Source organism: Saccostrea cucullata, unplaced genomic scaffold (assembly GCF_032062105.1).
Source record: "Saccostrea cucullata isolate Sc308-1 unplaced genomic scaffold, CSIRO_AGI_Scuc_v1 ctg4855, whole genome shotgun sequence".
NCBI lineage: Eukaryota > Metazoa > Mollusca > Bivalvia > Ostreida > Ostreidae > Saccostrea > Saccostrea cuccullata.
Window position 1 is genome coordinate 92,501 of NW_026941374.1, and position 22,852 is coordinate 115,352.

Genomic DNA, 22,852 nt, shown 5'->3' on the forward strand with positions numbered 1-22,852 from the left:
TAGGGTTGATAATGTCCTCTAAATTCACTTATTTTTATTGATTTAAATTTTGTTGATATGAGAAAAAATATTGGTTCATTGGGATTATAAATTCCATTATTAATGTAAACAAATATGGTATTGGAGTTTGAAAGTTCCAATATTCTGCAGGACATAATTTTTTTTTATCTCTTCATATATACCTTGAAAAGACAAAAATTACCCCTAGTCTCCCCTTTTCCTACGAGAATCAGCAATTTCATGGTACCTGTGTGTTTCAGAATTGAGCTTAGTGAATGTGTCAGTTTGTATCAAATTTATCATTCACAGTTCTAAATGGATATACATGTAACTCATTATAATTCCAGTCCAAGAAGACTGACTGTAATCACATATTCCTGAACTTTGCACCAACTCTGACCATTCCAGAACCAGGCAAGGTAAAAATAATTTTACTATGTATACTTTGGTTTTATAAACATGTTTCTGATTTATATTACCATGATTGTGAATTCACCATACCCATGTGTTATATCTCAACAGTTGGAGGAGACGGTCAGAGCCATGGTGATGAGATATGGCAGTCGTCTCATGAAGATGAGAGTTCTCAACGCTGAGCTCAAATTCACTATAAAGTAAGACTAGTTAGTGATGCTCAAACTTTCTTTGAGATGAATATTTTTGGGTTGTACATCATGTATAACTTTGCAGATGAAAATCCCATATAAATTTTACAGCTTCTATCATACAAGTAGTATTTTTGTATGTTTTTAGGTTTGCATCCAGTGATACAAGCATTCCTATTCGTCTTTACCTGACCAATGAGAGTGGATATTACTTGGACATGAGCATGTATAGGGAGGTCACAGATCCAAACATGGGACAAGTATGTCATTTCAGTTTTCTTTCACTCTGTTTTTGCTTGCACTTTAATGACATATTATACATGTTCATTGTATGTTATTTTAACCAAAATTAAATCTTAAGTTAGTAAACTTTAATCGGAGAAGGGATGTGATGGGGGAAATTAAGGGCAATTGTTCTTAGTATTCTTTGCCTGCCATCTACATTTTCTGCATTTCAATTGTGAATTGAGAATTGATTTGAACCAAGTCAAACAAAAACTTCAAACCTGCATACTGTTGAGATAAAGACTTCATATCAGACATTACCCCTTACAGAATAACCCTATAGTAAATGTACCTGTATTTTGAGACAGTCCCTAAAAACTCCTCACGGAGATTTTTCCTAAACTTTGCAAGTATACTGAAGTCAATGTAAGTTACATATGGTATACAATTAAAGAGTTTGTCTACTACAGTTTTCACACAGTTAAACTCCTGCAGTTAGCCCCTTTAAGCATAAGTATGTATCAAATTCTGAGTACCATTTGTAGGTGATGTTTGAGGCCTATGGAACAAAACAAGGAGCCCTTCACGGTCTGCTGATCAGCACGCCTTACCCCACAAAGGACCACCTACAGCTGAAGAGATTCCAGGCTCAGTCAAGCGGAACAACTTATGTCTATGATTTTCCAGGAATGTTCACTCAGGTAACACAGAAATTGACAAGGCTATAATTATAAGATAAAACACCTACTGAGAATGCAACATTATGACAACAATTATCAAGGAAATTGAAATCCTCAAGAAAAAATTTTATACAGACAATGTTATATAATGGATACTTTTGAAAATTAAGTCCCAATGTAATCATTTTTTCAACCAAAAAATACCTGCTTCCATGTTTTCAGCATATTTCATATTTAAAAGTTAAAAAAGAATAGAAAGGTGATTAGTAACAGAATTTTTGCTGTTGTAGGGTGACTGTTACGAATCATATCTTTCTTTCAGGCCTTACAGAAGTTTTGTTGTTGTGGAGACATTATTATGATTCAGTCTTTCTCTTTCAGGCCTTACAGAAGTTTTGTTGTTTTGACTTTGTTGTTCTGTGTTTCAGGCCTTACAGATGTTTTGTTGTTTTGACTTTGTTGTTTTGTATTTCAGGCCTTACAGAAGTTTTGTTGTTTTGACGTTGTTGTTGTATTTCAGGCCTTACAGAAGTTTTGTTGTTTTGACGTTGTTGTTGTATTTCAGGCCTTACAGAAGTTTTGTTGTTTTGACTTTGTTGTTCTGTATTTCAGGCCTTACAGAAGTTTTGTTGTTTTGACTTTGTTGTTCTGTATTTCAGGCCTTACAGAAGTTTTGTTGTTTTGACTTTGTTGTTCTGTATTTCAGGCCTTACAGAAGTTTTGTTGTTTTGACTTTGTTGTTCTGTATTTCAGGCCTTACAGAAGTTTTGTTATTTTGACTTTGTTGTTCTGTATTTCAGGCCTTACAGAAGTTTTGTTGTTTTGACTTTGTTGTTCTGTATTTCAGGCCTTACAGAAGTTTTGTTGTTTTGACTTTGTTGTTCTGTATTTCAGGCCTTACAGAAGTTTTGGAAGGATCACAGAGAGGAGAACAAGATTCCAGCTGATGCCTTCAGTTGTATAGAGCTGGTCCTGGATAAAGACAACAACCTGTGTAAACAGAACAGACTGCCAGGGGAAAACGAGGTTAGACTGTTATACTGATACATATAAATCTGTGTAAACAGAACAGACTGCCAGGGGAAAACGAGGTAAGACTGTAATACTGATACATATAAATCTGTGTAAACAGAACAGACTGCCAGGGGAAAACGAGGTTAGACTGTAATACTGATACAAATCTGTTTTCTGTTCACGTCTGGAAATTAAATCTTTTGATATCAGAGGCCTGTTTTAAAAATTTTAAACGTACAACAAATGTAATTCTGCTTATTACCTTCTACTACTATTTAATCTTGAATTGCAAAGGTTTTTAACTTTTTAAAAAGAATTTAACAAGGTATTTTTATGATAGCAGTTTCAAGTAGAATCATAAATTTAGCACAATTTTTTTCAATTTAGAGGAAATTTTGGCCTTAGTAGTAAGTTTTTATGTAAATGAGCTCCTGGGTTGTTTGGAATGTCATTCTTTGTCCCATTTGGAAATGTCTTACAGATTGGAATGGTGGCCTGGCAGATGACCTTGAAGACACCAGAATGTCCTGAAGGTCGTGACATCATTGTTATATCTAATGACATCACTTACAAGATAGGCTCCTTTGGACCTGTGGAGGATCTCCTGTTTAAGGTATCACTCAGTGTAATCATAAAGCCTATATACAGCCATGAAAATGATACAGATAAACAATGATGGGTAAATAAACTGTAATGAACAATGAATCTCTAGGAAGAGGGCATAACATAGAACCAGGAATTTCCAGTGCCCAGAGTTTCCGAAAACCAAATATTTCTATCAGTCATTCGGACTGATGACTTAATGCGTTCTACCAGTCCCAAGCGTATTCCATCAGTCTGAATATATTTTAAAATATACAGTGTATATTTCAAATGGAATTGAATATGATTGTATAAATTTTCATCAGGGCTGAGACCAATTTAACACTGATTGTGATATCAGGGTTATGCAACTACAATTAATTCAAGCATGGCAAAAGACCACACAGACTTGTGGCAGCAATAAAGTCACTAGCCCCAAGTAAATGTTGGGGGAAAGAAACAAGTAATTATGAAAAAAAAATATTTTTTGAAAAAGAAAATGTCTTATGGTTACTAGAATTCTTTTAAAAAATATTAAAATACTCACTTGTAAAATTAAATCATGTATACATAGCACTTATGATAGAAATTCAAAATAAAAATAAATTTAAATTATCTTTACATTTTCTCAGTGGGCATTGCACTTCATGACCTATATACTGCATATGTTTACCATTGACAGAGGAATGGAGGACATTCGGATTAGGAAAAAACAATCGTTTTTGGAAGTAAATAAGTCAAGTAGAATTGCAAAATGGATAAGATTATGGATATTTACGAAGAATAGGAGCATGCTGCATTGAAAATTTTCATTTATGAAGACTTCTAAGTAGATCAGAGTGCAATAAATTAATCAGGAAAAGCCCTCACCACAATCGGTCACACGGACCGGTACTGTAGCCAATTTCATCGGATATTTCGATTTTCTATTGGTTTTGCCGGTAGGACCAATAGTTTTCAGAAACTCTGGTGCCTAGGAGTAGTAAACATCCCTTGACTGTTGAAGCTCTGTAATGATTTCAGATCAATATTTTTATCCATTGAAAATCGCCTTTCAGAAAGCCTCAGAGAAAGCCAGGAGAGAGGGACTTCCTCGAATCTTCATCTCGGCTAACAGTGGAGCCAGGATAGGTCTGGCTGAGGAGATCAAACATCTGTTTAAGGTGGCCTGGAATGACCCCAAAGATATAGAAAAGGTAAGGCTCAGCTTATAGACCTACCATAATATACAGTAAAACATGATAACAGGAAACATGCTTTTAATGAATTTATAATTAAATTGAAGATTTTTTCATTCCCAAAAGTTTAAAAGATATTATATGCAGTCAACATAAAAAATATACGAAATGATGTTCATAAAGACTCAAATTGCTTGTTACCTGCACACAGCTATTTTGAGCATATTATACTGTATACCAAAGTCAACATTGAAAAAGAACACAGAGTTGAGATATACTTTGTTTGAAGTCCATAAAACAGTAATTCTTGTTTACATTTGTATTCTATTATGACAATTTTTTTTTGTTTCTAGGGATTTAAATACCTTTACCTGACCCCTGTAGATTTCAAGAAAGTCAGTGCCATGAATTCCGTCCATGCTGAACTTATAGAAGATGAGGGAGAACCGAGATATAAAATTATTGACGTCATAGGTAAGAACTTGATTTGACCAGAACATTTTGACTTGATATTAAGACTGATATCTGATAACACATCGTTCTATTATTTTACTTTCTGCTTTATTTACAGGGAGAGAGGAAGGACTGGGAGTAGAGAATCTAAGAGGGTCAGGAATGATCGCTGGGGAGTCATCTATAGCTTACAATGATATCATTACAATCAATTTGGTTAGTACTTGATTTTAAACCTTGACTGCTTTATTGTTACTTATAGAATGAAACTAATTTAAAGGCTGAAAAAAGAAGTTAGGAAATGCAAAAGGGGATCCATATTGGAAGGCCCTACAAATAAGCTCTGAGTTTAAGACTATTTATAATTGTTGTATATTTAGGTAACCTGTCGAGCTATAGGTATTGGTGCCTATCTGGTTTGTTTGTAGCTTATAGATTGTACAATATTAAGGTAACCTGTCGATCTATAGGTATGGGTGCCTATCTGGTTTGTGTGTAGCTAACAGATTGTTTTATATTAAGGTAACCTGTCGATCTATAGGTATTGGTGCCTATCTTGTTTGTGTGTAGCTTACAGATTGTTCTATATTTAGGTAACCTGTCGAGCTAAAGGTATAGGTGCCTATCTGGTTTGTTTATTGCTTACAGATTGTTCTATATTTAGGTAACCTGTCAAGCGAAAGGTATAGGTGCCTATCTGGTTTGTAACTTACAGATTGTTCTATATTTAGGTAACCTGTAGAGCTATAGGTATAGGTGCCTTTCTGGTTTGTAGCTTACAGATTGTTCTATATTTAGGTTACCTGTCAAACTATAGGTATTGGTGCCTATCTGGTTTGTAGCTTACAGATAGTTCTATATTTAGGTTACCTGTCGAGCTATAGATATTGGTGCCTATCTGGTTTGTAGCTTACAGATAGTTCTGTATTTAGGTTACCTGTCGAGCTATAGGTATTGGTGCCTATCTGGTTTGTAGCTTACAGATAGTTCTATATTTAGGTAACTGTCGAGCTATAGGTATTGGTGCCTATCTGGTTTGTAGCTTACAGATTGTTCTATATTTAGGTAACCTGTCGAGCTATAGGTATAGGTACCTATCTGGTTTGTAGCTTACAGATTGTTCAATATTTAGGTAACCTGTCGAGCTATAGGTATAGGTACCTATCTGGTTTGTAGCTTACAGATTGTTCTATATTTAGGTTACCTGTCGAGCTATAGGTATAGGTGCCTATCTGGTTTGTTTATTGCTTACAGATTGTTCTATATTTAGGTAACCTGTCGAGCTATAGTTATAGGTGCCTATCTGGTTTGTAGCTTACAGATTGTTCTGTATTTAGGTTACCTGTCGAGCTATAGGTATAGGTACCTATCTGGTTTGTAGCTTACAGATTGTTCTATATTTAGGTAACCTGTCGAGCTATAGGTCTAGGTACCTATCTGGTTTGTAGCTTACAGATTGTTCTATATTTAGGTTACCTGTCGAGCTATAGGTATCGGTGCCTATCTATTTGTAGCTTACAGATTGTTCTATATTAAGGTAACCTGTCGAGCTATAGGTATAGGTGCCTATCTGGTTTTATAGCTTACAGATTGTTCTATATTTAGGTAACCTGTCGAGCTATAGCTATAGGTATAGGTGCCTATCTGGTTTTATAGCTTTCAGATTGTTCTATATTTAGGTTACCTGTCGAGCTATAGGTATAGGTGCTTACCTGGTCCGACTGGGACAGAGAACTATACAGGTGGAGAACTCCCACATCATCCTCACTGGTGCAGGTGCACTAAACAAGGTATGGAAGTTTCTTAGAGATGTACAAATCATTCCTTTGTAAAACAATGATTGCCCAATTGTTGCTCCTAACTCCCCCCCCCCCCATACAAACATGCACAAAAATAATGATTTCACTTTATAAATTGTATATTTATAAAAACACAGGTTCTTGGTAAGGAGGTGTACACCAGTAACAATCAGCTGGGAGGAATCCAGATCATGTACACAAACGGAGTCACTCACGACGTAACAGCTGATGACTTCGAGGGCGTCTACAAAATCATCAAGTGGCTGTCATACATGCCTAAGGTATTGTCCAGTGTTATATAGGTATTGTAATAATTGTCATTGGAGAATGGAGTGAAAGATAGTTGACAGAAAAACACATTTTTAATGAAGAAAAAAAAATTGCAGGATTTTTTTTGTTTTCACTTCTTTTTTTAAACTGAATTGTGGATTTAGTGTAAGGACTAGTCATTGAGTTTAATTTATCTGGATTATTGTTTTCAGTGTAAAGGTTCCCCATTACCAGTACTAGATACTGGGGACCCTATAGACAGACCGGTGGACTTTATACCCACAAAGGCCCCCTACGATCCCAGGTGGATGCTGAATGGCAGACAAAATCCAGGTAACATGGTACATTTATAATGTGTGTACAGACTCTGGATCTGTGTTAAAACATTTCATTTCTGAATCATCGATAATTTTTATAACTATTATGTTTATTATAGATGACAAGAATTCCTGGCAGAAAGGTTTCTTTGATCACAAGTCTTTCCATGAAATCCTACAGCCTTGGGCACAAACAGTTGTCACAGGTCGAGCAAGGTTTGTCTCCCTTTATGCATTTACTGAAGATGAATAATACATCCAAAATAATAAGTAAAACTTGTATCAAGAGAAGAGGAAATTTTGAGCTGTGTTTTATTTGTATGTGTGTGTTTTATAGGTTGGGCGGGATCCCTGTGGGGGTGATTTGTGTAGAGACCAGGACAGTAGAAATGACCATACCAGCCGACCCAGCCAATCTGGACTCTGAGACCAAGGTACAGATTAAGAGCCATTCTCTGTAATGATTTGAAATTTTATATAGGAGCTGTGGCACGCATAGTCTCAGAATTTCTCCAAACTCTCTTTGATAAAAGGCATTGATACCCTGAACTGAAATCAGGCAAAAATTGGTTGCTATGTTTTATAGTTACCATGGCAACATGTCTTAAAGTTCGAAAAATGGCATTTTTTAACATGTTTAGAGCCACATAGTTAACATTTGCGGCAAAGCAACTAATTGTTAATGACTGTTTCCAAAAGTTGAAGGTAAAATGTCTCAAATGCATGATAAACATGTTTGGTAAATCAACTATTACATACGTTACTATGGTAACAAAGTATTTAAAAGTAAAAAAAATATTCATTGAATTTTATGAAGTCATACTCGTAAAAATGAAAAGCAATTATAGGATGAAATGTTACCAAATAATAGAAAAAAGAGCGTTGAAACACATACCAAGAAAAAATATGATATTTCATTTTGGTTGGCAATGGTTGCCAAGGTTTTTATGCCCCAGAGAGACTTCAAAGTAACACTATGTATGTTTAAATATGATCCTATTTTTTATAAAAAGCACATTTCCTCATAACTAATGATCAATTTTATAAGATGTTGGTGTGCTCCAAATTTTCCCATTTCAAAAAATTCAGATTAGATTCTTTAAATAGAGCGTTGCTATGGAAATAAGCAGAAAATATATGCTTAAAAACCTGAAAAATATTTTGTTTCCTTGGATACGTACCCTTAAATGTAGATTCCCAAAACTTTTATGATTGATATTTATTAACAGCTAACTTGACTTTTAATTTTGACTATCATCCAATCTCTAAGTGGATGCAAGAAGTTGGCACACAGGGTTTAATATTGATATAAAGTTCAAAAAATCGAACATTTTCCCTTCTTGGTAACCATAGCAAAAGTGTTGTTTTATTCATCAAATTTTATCAATATATGATATTTAACTTCAGTTCTAACAGAAAAGACGATTCCAGCTGAGCTCTTTAATTTGTTTCTTGATTAAATGGCAATTTAATTCTTAATGCAGCGGGAAAAAAATCACTTTTAAGCACTGGTACTTTGTTTCCATGGTAACACTACAAAGTAGCAATTATACCCAATTTTTCTTATGGTTTTGGTGTTGCAAGGTCCTAAGGATGCATATTTGCCAGTCTTGAATTTTCATGTTTTTCCTCAAGACAGTAGCATTAACCCAATCTTAGTTACTGGTTTTGCATGGTTACACTGTGTTACCATGGCAACCATAAAAGTTATTTATAGAATAATATTGCTTATACTTATATACTTAAGGTCAAACATTTTCATTGTTTTTCTTAAGTCAATGATTGAGTTTTAGCATGTAACGTCTACCATTAGTGAATATGGAGTGTTTTTCAGCATATTTCAGCATTTTAAATGTATTCCAAATGTACCCTTGGTTACCACTTACTTAGAGATATATTCTAAACAGTTTCTTCACAGTATAAGTGACATCAAGGTGTCATGTTTTTGTTAGAATGGTTTGTTTGCTTTTTCTAGTTTTTATTAAGCCACAGTCAGGATTTAAAGTGGCTGAAAATCTCGATTTTTCAAACTTTTTCGGCTGTTGCCATAGCAACCGAGACACTTAGCAACGAAATTTTGTTTGATATTTGTTTCTGGTGTCAAGTACTAAGCATGGGTGAAGTTTCATCAAAATCGGTGACCATGCGTGGCAACGAAGTTTAAGTGGTTACAGAGAATGGCAATTAAAATCCTTATTTTCCTTTGTACGTCTTGTGTATTATCAGTGAATTAAGTCAAAACTTTGTTAAAATAAAACTAAGTTTTTTTGTAAAAAAAATTTTGGCTCCAAAATGTAATAATTTTAAATTTGAATTTTTTTTAAGATATGATATGATTTTAAACTGAGGATTCTTGTTAAAAGTATGAGACTTTAAAAATGAAATTTTGTTTGGATGAAATTGCACTTGTAGGTGATACAACAAGCTGGTCAGGTATGGTTCCCAGACTCGGCCTATAAGACAGCTCAGGCCATTAAGGACTTCAACAGAGAGGACCTCCCTCTCATGGTGTTCGCTAACTGGAGAGGATTCTCAGGCGGAATGAAAGGTACAGCATATTAATAAAGTCAGAAAATCATGGGATGATGGAAGTTTTCATACGCAACTCTGGTATTTTGTTCAAATTAATCTCTTGGAAGGATTTTGATACAAAATCTTGAAAGGTTTTTTACTGTACAGTAGCTGACTGAAAATTTTATGTTCAGCATGAGTTTAAAATATGCTGCAGCATTTTTAGAAACATGTTTATGAATGACAGATGTTTTACCTGTATTTGCTAGAAATTTATATGATATAATACTTAACTGTACAGTAAATACAACATTTTATAGCTTGATTGTTTTAATAGTAAGCAATGATATGTGCATTGAACATCTATTTGAATGTAACATTAAAAACTTTATTCCTGTTTTCAGACATGCATGACCAGGTACTGAAGTTTGGCTCCTACATTGTGGATGCTCTCACAGAATATAATCAACCCATTATGATTTACATACCCCCGTACGCTGAGCTGAGGGGTGGAGCCTGGGTAGTGGTGGACCCAACAATCAACCCCACCCACATGGAAATGTATGCGGATGAACTCAGCAGGTATGAAGTTTTGATTGAGGGATTAAAGAGAAGGGAACATTGAAGTATGAAATTCTGCTCTTAGCTGCATGGAGAAACTAAGATAATTATTCAAAGATACCAAGGCAAAAAAGTTTGTTCAATAAAAATATGGCTTGATTTTTTACTTACAATCACGCGTGCCTCCTTTGTAGGGAGAGGGCTAAAATAAGCTTTGCCTGCTGCCCATTTTTGAATAAAATATAATGTTGTATGAATTAAAAAAAAACAATCATCATCATGCTCAAATTTACTCAAAAAAAGAAAGAAAATTGAAAAGAAGAGAAAATGTTGAAATCTATCTTATTTCAAGTCTTCCAGAATTTTGTCTCAGAATGTATATGTAAGTCATTGTGATGATTTTATTCTAGGGGATTGTCCCCAAATGTACAGTCTAAATAATTATGATGATTTTATTCTAGGGGAGGTGTCCTTGAACCAGAGGGAACCGTAGAAATCAAGTTCAGGAGGAAGGACCTGGAGAAGACCATACAGAGACTGGACCAGACGTGTCGCCAGATCGTGGACAAACTGACCAGTCCACAGCTGAATCTGGACGAGAAGGAGGAGCTCCAGAAACAGCTGGCAGCTCGCCAGGAAAAGTTACTCCCCATGTACCACCAGGTGGCGATACAGTTCGCTGACCTCCATGACACTCCCGGGAGAATGGAGGAAATGGGGGTTATTACTGTGAGTGTAATTCAGTGAGATAAATGAAAAGAAATATTTCAAAATATATTTCTGACAATGATGTATCTTTATGACATTTTTTATTGACAACTATCAGATAAGCTTACATAGCTTAAATTTCATTTCTTTAGTTATAAGTATTTTTCTTCAAAGTTACACTTCTTATGTTTATAACTCCTGATCTGAAGCACAATGTATTAAGTTTCTTTTTGGTCACACAGGACATACTTAAATGGCAGAAGAGCCGTGAGTTCTTCTACTGGCACCTGAAGCGACGGTTGCTAGAGAGGCAGCTTAAGAAGAAGATGAAGCAGTTCACACAGAACGTCGGGGAGGGGGAGCTCAACTCTATGTTACATCGTTGGTTTGTGGAGGACAGGGGCACTGTCAATGTAAGTAGATTGGTTGTATCCTATTCATAGTTAGTTAACAAGTAAAATTAGTGTTACACAATATATTAAATGGTTTTCAGACCTAAACTTCACAATTGATTGATTGTTGTGTATTTTTTACAGACAAAACATAGAATATTGTAGTTTTTAAAACAGAAGAATAAACATATTTTGTCGTCAATTTACTTTGAATTTTGAAAGGTGTGTAATATTGAATGTATCAGAAATGTTAGTACAAGTACATTGAAGCAACTAAGGTGTGAAGAAAAAATAAAATTGCTTTGACAGTAAATGTTTTAATGACACTTTGTGAAGAAAAATTCAGGGTAATTGTTCGTGCTTTGTTAGGGCTTTATGATTGAGATAATCTCCTGACCAATCACTGATACTGTAGGCTTACCTATGGGAGGATGACAAAGCTATGGTGGAGTGGTTAACTGAACAGATCCGTGAGGACAGTATAGACAATGCTGTATCAGACAACATCAGATGTCTACAGAGGGAGCATGTCCTACAACAAGTCAGGAGGTAGGTATCAGGTGTCTACAGAGGGAGCATGTCCTACAACAAGTCAGGAGGTAGGTATCAGATGTCTACAGAGGGAGCATGTCCTACAACAAGTCAGGAGGTAGGTATCAGGTGTCTACAGAGGGAGCATGTCCTACAACAAGTCAGGAGGTAGGTATCAGATGTCTACAGAGGGAGCATGTCCTACAACAAGTCAGGAGGTAGGTATCAGATGTCTACAGAGAGAGCATGTCCTACAACAAGTCAGGAGGTAGGTATCAGATGTCTACAGAGGGAGCATGTCCTACAACAAGTCAGGATGTAAGTATCAGACAACATCAGATGTCTACAGAGGGAGCACGTCCTACAACTAGTCAGGAGGTAAGTATCAGACAACATCAGATGTCTACAGAGGAAACACGTCCTACAACAAGTCAGGAGGTAGGTATCAGATGTCTACAGAGTGAGCATGTCCTACAACAAGTCAGGAGGTAGGTCTCAGACAACATCAGATGTCTACAGAGGAAACACGTCCTACAACAAGTCAGGAGGTAGGTATCAGATGTCTACAGAGGGAGCATGTCCTACAACAAGTCAGGATGTAAGTATCAGACAACATCAGATGTCTACAGAGGGAGCATGTCCTACAACAAGTCAGGAGGTAAGTATTAGACAACATCAGATTTCTACAGAGGGAGCATGTCCTACAACAAGTCAGGAGGTAGGTATCAGATGTCTACAGAGGGAGCATGTCCTACAACAAGTCAGGAGGTAGGTATCAGACAACATCAGATGTCTACAGAGGAAACACGTCCTACAACAAGTCAGGAGGTAGGTATCAGATGTCTACAGAGGGAGCACGTCCTACAACAAGTTAGGAGGTAGGTATCAGATGTCTACAGAGGGAGCACGTCCTACAACAAGTCAGGAGGTAGGTATCAGATGTCTACAGAGGGAGCACGTCCTACAACAAGTCAGGAGGTAGGTATCAGATGTCTACAGAGGGAGCATGTCCTACAACAAGTCAGGAGGTCAGTATCAGACAACATCAGATGTCTACAGAGGGAGCACGTCCTACAACAAGTCAGGAGGTAAGTATCAGATGTCTACAGAGGGAGCACGTCCTACAACAAGTCAGGAGGTAGGTATCAGGTGTTTACAGAAGGAGCACATCCTACAACAAGTCAGGAGGTAGGTATCAGATGTCTACAGAGGGAGCATGTCCTACAACAAGTCAGGGGGTAGGTATCAGATGTCTACAGAGGGAGCATGTCCTACAACAAGTCAGGGGGTAGGTATCAGATGTCTACAGAGGGAGCATGTCCTACAACAAGTCAGGAGGTAGGTATCAGATGTCTACAGAGGGAGCATGTCCTACAACAAGTCAGGAGGTAGGTATCAGATGTCTACAGAGGGAGCATTTTCTACAAGTCAGGAGGTAGGTATCAGATGTCTACAGAGAGAGCACTTCCTACAACAAGTCAGGAGGTAGATATCAGATGTCTACAGAGGGAGCACGTCCTACAACAAGTCAGGAGGTAGATATCAGATGTCTACAGAGGGAGCACGTCCTACAACAAGTCAGGAGGTAGGTATCAGATGTCTACAGAGTGAGCATGTCCTACAACAAGTCAGGAGGTAGGTCTCAGACAACATCAGATGTCTACAGAGGAAACACGTCCTACAACAAGTCAGGAGGTAGGTATCAGATGTCTACAGAGGGAGCATGTCCTACAACAAGTCAGGATGTAAGTATCAGACAACATCAGATGTCTACAGAGGGAGCATGTCCTACAACAAGTCAGGAGGTAAGTATCAGATGTCTACAGAGGGAGCATGTCCTACAACAAGTCAGGAGGTAGGTATCAGATGTCTACAGAGGGAGCATGTCCTACAACAAGTCAGGAGGTAGGTATCAGACAACATCAGATGTCTACAGAGGAAACACGTCCTACAACAAGTCAGGAGGTAGGTATCAGATGTCTACAGAGGGAGCACGTCCTACAACAAGTTAGGAGGTAGGTATCAGATGTCTACAGAGGGAGCACGTCCTACAACAAGTCAGGAGGTAGGTATCAGATGTCTACAGAGGGAGCACGTCCTACAACAAGTCAGGAGGTAGGTATCAGATGTCTACAGAGGGAGCATGTCCTACAACAAGTCAGGAGGTAAGTATCAGACAACATCAGATGTCTACAGAGGGAGCACGTCCTACAACAAGTCAGGAGGTAAGTATCAGAAACATCAGATGTCTACAGAGGGAGCATGTCCTACAACAAGTCAGGAGGTAGGTATCAGGTGTTTACAGAAGGAGCACATCCTACAACAAGTCAGGAGGTAGGTATCAGATGTCTACAGAGGGAGCATGTCCTACAACAAGTCAGGGGGTAGGTATCAGATGTCTACAGAGGGAGCATGTCCTACAACAAGTCAGGGGGTAGGTATCAGATGTCTACAGAGGGAGCATGTCCTACAACAAGTCAGGAGGTAGGTATCAGATGTCTACAGAGGGAGCATGTCCTACAACAAGTCAGGAGGTAGGTATCAGATGTCTACAGAGGGAGCATTTTCTACAAGTCAGGAGGTAGGTATCAGATGTCTACAGAGGGAGCATGTCCTACAACAAGTCAGGAGGTAGGTATCAGATGTCTACAGAGGGAGCACGTCCTACAACAATTCAGGAGGTAGGTGATGGCTCAACTAGGGTTTGATAGCATTATTTCATTTCTTCATGTAGAGATGAAGTACAGCATACTAACAATATTAGGAACCAGACTGTCTGACTGAAAGGCTTTACATTCTGATATTTAAATATCAGTTTAATTAACCATAATTTATTGCTTGTTTGCACAGTCTAGAAATTCTGATAGTTGTTTTCTTCTCAAGGTAGATTAAATTTAGCTAAAATATCAGGTTTTTGACATAAGATTTACAGATTGTCTCCCTTTAATTGATAAAATAATGCTCTAATCTTACTTTAAAATTAACACACTTTGTTACTGTTTTCAGTTTGATACAAAACAATCCAGAGGTTGCCATGGATTCTATCGTCCACATCACACAACACATGACCTCAAGTCAAAGGTCAGAGGTCTCCAGAATTCTGGCCAACATGGACACGTGACCAGAATGGACAATTAGAATCAACAGTGACTGTATTTAAAAACATATCTATTTAACAAATCATATGAAATCATTAGGTGCAATTTGGATCAAATTTGCATAAAATTGCATTATATGAAATCCATATCTGTCATTCATAATGACTTAATTATTAGAATAAAATTATTGTTTATGAATTCGTTTTGTAATTCAATTCAGTATTATATGTGAACCATTACCAGGGTTTGTAAGTGATTATTTTTGTACTAATTTATTATTACTCTACCTATGATGAATATCATATATAGTGACCCTATTTAAACTAAGTTTTGTATATTCTGAATATTAATTTATTTACTGTTGAACAATTTGTCCATTTGTGTGCATTGAATTTCAGTAAGTGTAAGAGGTAAAGCCACGAAGGTGCAAAATCAGCCTACATTTTTTAAGAAATTTTAACTGTGGAAAAGGAGAAAAATAATAAGGAATATATTATCTTCTTGTGTTGTGCTCAAAAGGTTCACGTCATATTTTTCATTTGATGACGTCATAATTGAACAGTAAACGTCTAAACAAGTGCAATTTGGTGATTTTCAGCAAAATCAACCATTTTTTACATCTTTAACTCAAAATTTGACCTTGGCCACACCTTACGAACAAAATAAAATTAATGTCATTAAAAAGAGGATAAAAAAGTAAATACATAGGACACATTTTTATTTTGTTCGTCACATGTGGCCACATCGAAAAATTAACCTTTCTTTCCATATCAAACCTCTGAAAACTGACCATCACAGCGGATTTTCGAGAATATCTCATGATGTTACCAAATATAAAAAAAAATTGCTGTGCTTTCTACTTTAAAAATTTATCAAAATGAATTGTCTAGTGTAAAATATATTGGATTTTGTGTTTTGGTAGGAAAAAGGAAAACGAAAACCGTGTGCTTTACAAAATATTACAGCATGTAGTTTTGTCGACTTCTTTTTACCCCTACCGTGGTTAACCAAGACTTTTTCTAGACATAGCTAGCTGATTCATATTCAATTTATTATATTTACAATTCAGGGAAAAAAGTAATGTATACTCTTCTTTTATTTCTTTGTGTGAATTCCTTTTTTACAACTTGATCCCAACGCTCATCGCCATGTTCACTGTGTAATCAAAGGGAGATTACTCGTGAAACACTTCAAGAACCTAGACCTCATGATGTATGTGACGAATTATTGAATCTTCCACACCCATCTAAAATGGGGGACTTCATATTTATTTATTTATAGAATAAAGTATATTTACACAAGGTGCTGTCAACAAATTAATAATTTTTTCAATTGCAATACATGTAATTCTTTACATTTTACCGCAAAAGAACGTAATCGATATGAAATTTAATAGAGACGAGTTCAGTTAATGCTGTCAAAATAATCGATTAAGAGACTTTTCGAATGTTGTTTAAGTCTACAAATATCGTAATTACGAGTTTACTTCAGAATAGTTCGTTCTTGACCATGGCCATGTTGACATAAAAGACAACTCTCATAGCGAAAGTTGCAGACCGACGACCCCTTCGATTTGCACTTGTTTGCTCTTGAGGAACAATATAGAAAGTAAACATGAATTTGATGCAAATGGGCAACAGTTTAAGATACGTTTCTTTTCCCTGTCAAAACGATACGAACTGAGCTGATTTTCTTCATATTATGAAAATGATGAACGTCGAGACAGCGATTTTTAAACTTCACACTCGTGATCAGACAGTGACATAAACATTTTCATGACTCCGTCAGCTGGTCAGTTCACTTTGTTGTCAGTTTTGTTTTAATAAGTTAAATTTAAAGCTTCTTATATTCATGATTTAGCCAAAACAGACCAGAAAGTGCTTTAATTGTGTACATACGATAACATGGAAGCCTGATCAACAAAGAAAGGGGTTCTGATTGAAAAAAAAATCATTGATGTGTAAACTTTTTCTTAAACTTGCTCTCGTCCAATCAAAACACGGGAAATCAATAGTTAAAATGAAGATTGGAATTATATACCTGTATTTAAGATCAAAAGAATAATAAACATGTATGTGTCAAAATTTATATCAACCCCCGAACAATATTAGGCCTGGAGCCTCCCTTCCTCGGACTCGTACATGTATGGTATTTGGTCTGTTCATCCTATCAATCTATTCACACAGAGTCCGCTCTCCTTCGATCATTGTAAATAATTTGTGTACAACAGTTACATTACCTTTGAAATTAAGTACTAAGGGTCTTGGCTAGATATATATACAGGATATGATAGTCATACATGTGAGACCATTGAGATATTTGATTATTAAAAGTCGGATGCGTTGATAAGCTGCTCAAAATGTAATTTTACTTTTTTCCCCTTTTAGTTTTCATTAATTTCATATACTAGTATCCTGTTCGAGTTCAAAGTCGGATGCGTAAAGGTCATCTCAAATATAGCTAATCTGTAAAAAGTTTTTTTTAAGTCTACTGCAGTACATGTAAAATAGGGAATCCACAGTTTTCACGTATTTCTTAGTCGTGTGATTGTTATATCGGGGGCAGCGGTCCTACTAAACAGAGTACGCTATAGTACTATAGAGTACTTTAGAGTACGCTAGCAATATTTTATAATATAATGCAATTAAACTACTTTTTGTATGCTTTTCTACTTTAGTTTTATATACATTTTTTTAAAATTGTTTGTTTTCTGTATTTTAGGAGTTATTACAATTTTTGATTTTAGGTTACGGTTGATCGTTTGATTCTGATCTAATTTAACTGAAACATGTTAAAATGTCTCATTGTGAATGTGAAAATTATTTACGCATGCAATTAATTTAATATTTGAAAAATTTTTAGATGTAAGTCTTTAGTAAGAAAGTCTGAAACAATTCAGTAATCGAGATTGGGGTATCAGCTATAGGTATACCGTAATCTTTCATGCGTTTAATTCTGGATATTATTTCTTGTCAAAATATCGCTAAAAAACAAATATTTGAAAAAGTCTAAAAGCTATTTCGTGGTGGTGGTGGTATTGCTTGAAATTTTTCACTTTTCATACCCATTTCACACGAATTTTTGTTTACCAGGGGGGTGGTTAAAAATTTCCCAAGGGGGTCCAAGATAACCTTTTTCTTGCTCCAATATATAATTTAATAATCTTGCAAATTCCAGGGAGGCGGGCTGGGGGGGCATGCCCACTCTAGACCCGCCCACGAATCTGTGTGTGTGTTGTGTGTGTGTGTGTGTGTGTGTGTGTGTGTGTGTGTGTGTGTGTGTGTGTGTGTGTGTGTGTGTGTGTGTGTGTGTGTGTGTGTGTGTGTGTGTGTGTGTGTGTTGTGTGTGTGTGTGTGTGTGTGTGTGTGTGTGTGTGTGTGTGTGTGTGTGTGTGTGTGTGTGTGTGTGTGTGTGTGTGTGTGTGTGTGTGTGTGTGTGTGTGTGTGTGTGTGTGTGTGTGTGTGTGTGTGTGTGTGTGTGTGTGTGTGTGTGTGTGTGTGTGTGTGTGTGTGTGTGTGTGTGTGTGTGTGTGTGTGTGTGTGTGTGTGTGTGTGTGTGTGTGTGTGTGTGTGTGTGTGTGTGTGTGTGTGTGTGTGTGTGTGTGTGTGTGTGTGTGTGTGTGTGTGTGTGTGTGTGTGTGTGTGTGTGTGTGTGTGTGTGTGTGTGTGTGTGTGTGTGTGTGTGTGTGTGTGTGTGTGTGTGTGTGTGTGTGTGTGTGTGTGTGTGTGTGTGTGTGTGTGTGTGTGTGTGTGTGTGTGTGTGTGTGTGTGTGTGTGTGTGTGTGTGTGTGTGTGTGTGTGTGTGTGTGTGTGTGTGTGTGTGTGTGTGTGTGTGTGTGTGTGTGTGTGTGTGTGTGTGTGTGTGTGTGTGTGTGTGTGTGTGTGTGTGTGTGTGTGTGTGTGTGTGTGTGTGTGTGTGTGTGTGTGTGTGTGTGTGTGTGTGTGTGTGTGTGTGTGTGTGTGTGTGTGTGTGTGTGTGTGTGTGTGTGTGTGTGTGTGTGTGTGTGTGTGTGTGTGTGTGTGTGTGTGTGTGTGTGTGTGTGTGTGTGTGTGTGTGTGTGTGTGTGTGTGTGTGTGTGTGTGTGTGTGTGTGTGTGTGTGTGTGTGTGTGTGTGTGTGTGTGTGTGTGTGTGTGTGTGTGTGTGTGTGTGTGTGTGTGTGTGTGTGTGTGTGTGTGTGTGTGTGTGTGTGTGTGTGTGTGTGTGTGTGTGTGTGTGTGTGTGTGTGTGTGTGTGTGTGTGTGTGTGTGTGTGTGTGTGTGTGTGTGTGTGTGTGTGTGTGTGTGTGTGTGTGTGTGTGTGTGTGTGTGTGTGTGTGTGTGTGTGTGTGTGTGTGTGTGTGTGTGTGTGTGTGTGTGTGTGTGTGTGTGTGTGTGTGTGTGTGTGTGTGTGTGTGTGTGTGTGTGTGTGTGTGTGTGTGTGTGTGTGTGTGTGTGTGTGTGTGTGTGTGTGTGTGTGTGTGTGTGTGTGTGTGTGTGTGTGTGTGTGTGTGTGTGTGTGTGTGTGTGTGTGTGTGTGTGTGTGTGTGTGTGTGTGTGTGTGTGTGTGTGTGTGTGTGTGTGTGTGTGTGTGTGTGTGTGTGTGTGTGTGTGTGTGTGTGTGTGTGTGTGTGTGTGTGTGTGTGTGTGTGTGTGTGTGTGTGTGTGTGTGTGTGTGTGTGTGTGTGTGTGTGTGTGTGTGTGTGTGTGTGTGTGTGTGTGTGTGTGTGTGTGTGTGTGTGTGTGTGTGTGTGTGTGTGTGTGTGTGTGTGTGTGTGTGTGTGTGTGTGTGTGTGTGTGTGTGTGTGTGTGTGTGTGTGTGTGTGTGTGTGTGTGTGTGTGTGTGTGTGTGGTGTGTGTGTGTGTGTGTGTGTGTGTGTGTGTGTGTGTGTGTGTGTGTGTGTGTGTGTGTGTGTGTGTGTGTGTGTGTGTGTGTGTGTGTGTGTGTGTGTGTGTGTGTGTGTGTGTGTGTGTGTGTGTGTGTGTGTGTGTGTGTGTGTGTGTGTGTGTGTGTGTGTGTGTGTGTGTGTGTGTGTGTGTGTGTGTGTGTGTGTGTGTGTGTGTGTGTGTGTGTGTGTGTGTGTGTGTGTGTGTGTGTGTGTGTGTGTGTGTGTGTGTGTGTGTGTGTGTGTGTGTGTGTGTGTGTGTGTGTGTGTGTGTGTGTGTGTGTGTGTGTGTGTGTGTGTGTGTGTGTGTGTGTGTGTGTGTGTGTGTGTGTGTGTGTGTGTGTGTGTGTGTGTGTGTGTGTGTGTGTGTGTGTGTGTGTGTGTGTGTGTGTGTGTGTGTGTGTGTGTGTGTGTGTGTGTGTGTGTGTGTGTGTGTGTGTGTGTGTGTGTGTGTGTGTGTGTGTGTGTGTGTGTGTGTGTGTGTGTGTGTGTGTGTGTGTGTGTGTGTGTGTGTGTGTGTGTGTGTGTGTGTGTGTGTGTGTGTGTGTGTGTGTGTGTGTGTGTGTGTGTGTGTGTGTGTGTGTGTGTGTGTGTGTGTGTGTGTGTGTGTGTGTGTGTGTGTGTGTGTGTGTGTGTGTGTGTGTGTGTGTGTGTGTGTGTGTGTGTGTGTGTGTGTGTGTGTGTGTGTGTGTGTGTGTGTGTGTGTGTGTGTGTGTGTGTGTGTGTGTGTGTGTGTGTGTGTGTGTGTGTGTGTGTGTGTGTGTGTGTGTGTGTGTGTGTGTGTGTGTGTGTGTGTGTGTGTGTGTGTGTGTGTGTGTGTGTGTGTGTGTGTGTGTGTGTGTGTGTGTGTGTGTGTGTGTGTGTGTGTGTGTGTGTGTGTGTGTGTGTGTGTGTGTGTGTGTGTGTGTGTGTGTGTGTGTGTGTGTGTGTGTGTGTGTGTGTGTGTGTGTGTGTGTGTATGTGTGTGTTTGTGTGTGTGATAGTGTGTGTGTGTCTTTCAACCGAAAATTTCTTGATTGAAGATAATCTTTCAACCGAAAATTTCTTGACAAAGTAAAAACGTTGGGAGGGGGAGGGGGCTTTGACTTTTAAAGCTTCATATCTTTGACTTTTACTACCAATTTCACATAAATCACATTTTCAATGAGGGATGTGTATTTTTACGTAGGGGTCTAAGGTCACTTTTAATAAACTTTGTATTTACATTTTCACTTTCGCTAATTCCAAGGGAGTGAGAGGGTCTAGAAAGTATTTCACTGATGCACGTACATGGAATTAATTGCCCTTAGAGTTTGGTAAGACGGCAATAAATCTGGTACACATGTACAAGTATGTACAAATGTATGGGGCCTTTTATAAACAAACTCTTACATTATTCAACTGCATGAAAATACATACTGTAACTATGAAATCATTTCAATTGTCTGCATTAATTGATAGCATCATTCAATACTACCAGATGTTTGTCCGTATGTTTTGTCTATCAGCAGACAGGAACCAAGACAGGATTCTTCTTAGTTCGGGCCTGCAGATAGCAATTACAATTACAGTTGGAGGGGGGGGGGGGGGGAGGTACAGTCACATTTCTACAGCTGGGGTCACTATCAACTACCAAAATTTCCTCAAAAAACAAAAAACAAAAAAAAAAAATCAGACGTATTATCAATGGACACAAGCATATACTACCTATCTTTTCTAAAGTATTTTATATGTCGGCAAGATTAGGGGGGGGGGGGGATTTTAAGGTTCACGTTTAATTGCTGTCTTTGCTCTTTGGTGCACCGAAATGTCATCATTTCCGTCTATTATGCTGCACTATTTCATCGGAGACGTCTGGGGAACTGCTTAAAACTTTTTAAAAGTGCATTCAAATGGACGACCTGATAAATGACGTCATCAACCTGCTTTTTTTTTTAATTTTATAATATACATGTACATGTATGTTATTTATTCTATACGTAATCTCGGGTGAAACCTTTTTTTAATTCCTTTTTCCCTTTATAAATATTAATTATTTTTGTGAACTTGGATTCTCACGATAAGAAAATACTAAGCGGTATAAAGTCTTTAACATCATTTATTTAAGAAAAAAAAATAATGAAAAATTACATCATCTAAAAAATTGCTAAAAATTCCAGCTTAGTACACGTAACCTCTCTTTTTTCACAACAAAAACAACACGCCCACCTCACCATCCCCTATAACACTCGATAAAATATTCAATATTATTCTTATTCTACTCTTGTGAATGATTTTCCATCAGTGTAAATTTGTTACCTCTTATAAATAATTTCAACGTCCTGTATTTAACGTGTTTAACGTCAACGTCATGACGTTAACGTATTTCATTCGAAAAAACAATGCTTATTTTAAACACCTGTAAAATGAAAACTATAAAAGATATAGTTAAAACATAAACTGTTCTACAACGTACACATACTAGACTGTCATTCAACAAAAATTCATAAATGTTGAATACGGTGCGGATTTTGATGCTTCGTGGCTCTTGTTCTTTGGTATATTGAACACAAATTTAATAATTGAATGTAAAAGTGATATATTGCTTCACCTAGCAATGTGGTGAATTTTAATAAAAAGATGTCAATAATTATTGCATATTTTTTGTTTTCCTTACATGGTTAAGGAAGAAAATGTAGGAATTAAGGACAGATGATACAAACAAAAAATGGATGCCTGGATTGGTAAATATTTCTTGACTAAATTTCACTGCAAATGATGCAAATAATAAATTTCTAGAATATAAAGAAAATGTAAACCTTCTGTGACATTCAAATGCTACCCTTCTGAAGCCATCTTTATTATTCTATACGAATATTTTTCACTTCAAATTCCATTTTTGTGCAATTTTGAATAAAAATTTTAAAAAATATGCGGTGAAATTTATTTATTTTATACATTTAAACATGACACAAATGACTTTTTTCAAAATTTTTGACAAAAAATTGTATCATCTGTCCTTAACTGTTTAGTTTTTTCCTCTCACTTAAACAGATGGTTAGAGATATAGGATATAATGCTTCTGATGTCTGTACTAATATAGACAGG

At 37.3% G+C, this 22,852-nt stretch overlaps 1 protein-coding gene and 1 pseudogene across 11 annotated transcripts in view; one reads left to right on the forward strand and one right to left on the reverse strand.

Annotated features, from left to right (window-relative positions):
- The window catches only part of LOC134257704 (acetyl-CoA carboxylase-like), a 61,416-nt gene extending 46,183 nt beyond the window's left edge, over positions 1-15,233 (forward strand). For 10 of the 11 annotated variants that reach the window (XM_062740301.1, XM_062740292.1, XM_062740293.1 and 7 more), the window contains 20 exons: positions 348-419; positions 523-614; positions 754-865; positions 1,376-1,531; positions 2,405-2,536; positions 3,006-3,137; positions 4,165-4,302; positions 4,638-4,758; positions 4,856-4,953; positions 6,417-6,527; positions 6,674-6,817; positions 7,019-7,139; positions 7,243-7,339; positions 7,461-7,557; positions 9,536-9,671; positions 10,039-10,216; positions 10,657-10,924; positions 11,146-11,316; positions 11,711-11,844; positions 14,833-15,233. In XM_062740301.1, coding sequence (XP_062596285.1) covers positions 348-419; positions 523-614; positions 754-865; positions 1,376-1,531; positions 2,405-2,536; positions 3,006-3,137; positions 4,165-4,302; positions 4,638-4,758; positions 4,856-4,953; positions 6,417-6,527; positions 6,674-6,817; positions 7,019-7,139; positions 7,243-7,339; positions 7,461-7,557; positions 9,536-9,671; positions 10,039-10,216; positions 10,657-10,924; positions 11,146-11,316; positions 11,711-11,844; positions 14,833-14,947 — 2,625 coding nt within the window. In that variant the 3' untranslated portion in view covers positions 14,948-15,233. Of the gene's footprint in view, positions 1-347; positions 420-522; positions 615-753; positions 866-1,375; positions 1,532-2,404; positions 2,537-3,005; positions 3,138-4,164; positions 4,303-4,637; positions 4,759-4,855; positions 4,954-6,416; positions 6,528-6,673; positions 6,818-7,018; positions 7,148-7,242; positions 7,340-7,460; positions 7,558-9,535; positions 9,672-10,038; positions 10,217-10,656; positions 10,925-11,145; positions 11,317-11,710; positions 11,845-14,832 lie in introns of those variants that run through there. The other variant, XR_009989984.1, reaches the window with a different exon arrangement.
- The window catches only part of LOC134257707 (E3 ubiquitin-protein ligase TRIM36-like), a 49,019-nt pseudogene that overhangs the window by 18,657 nt on the left and 7,510 nt on the right, over positions 1-22,852 (reverse strand).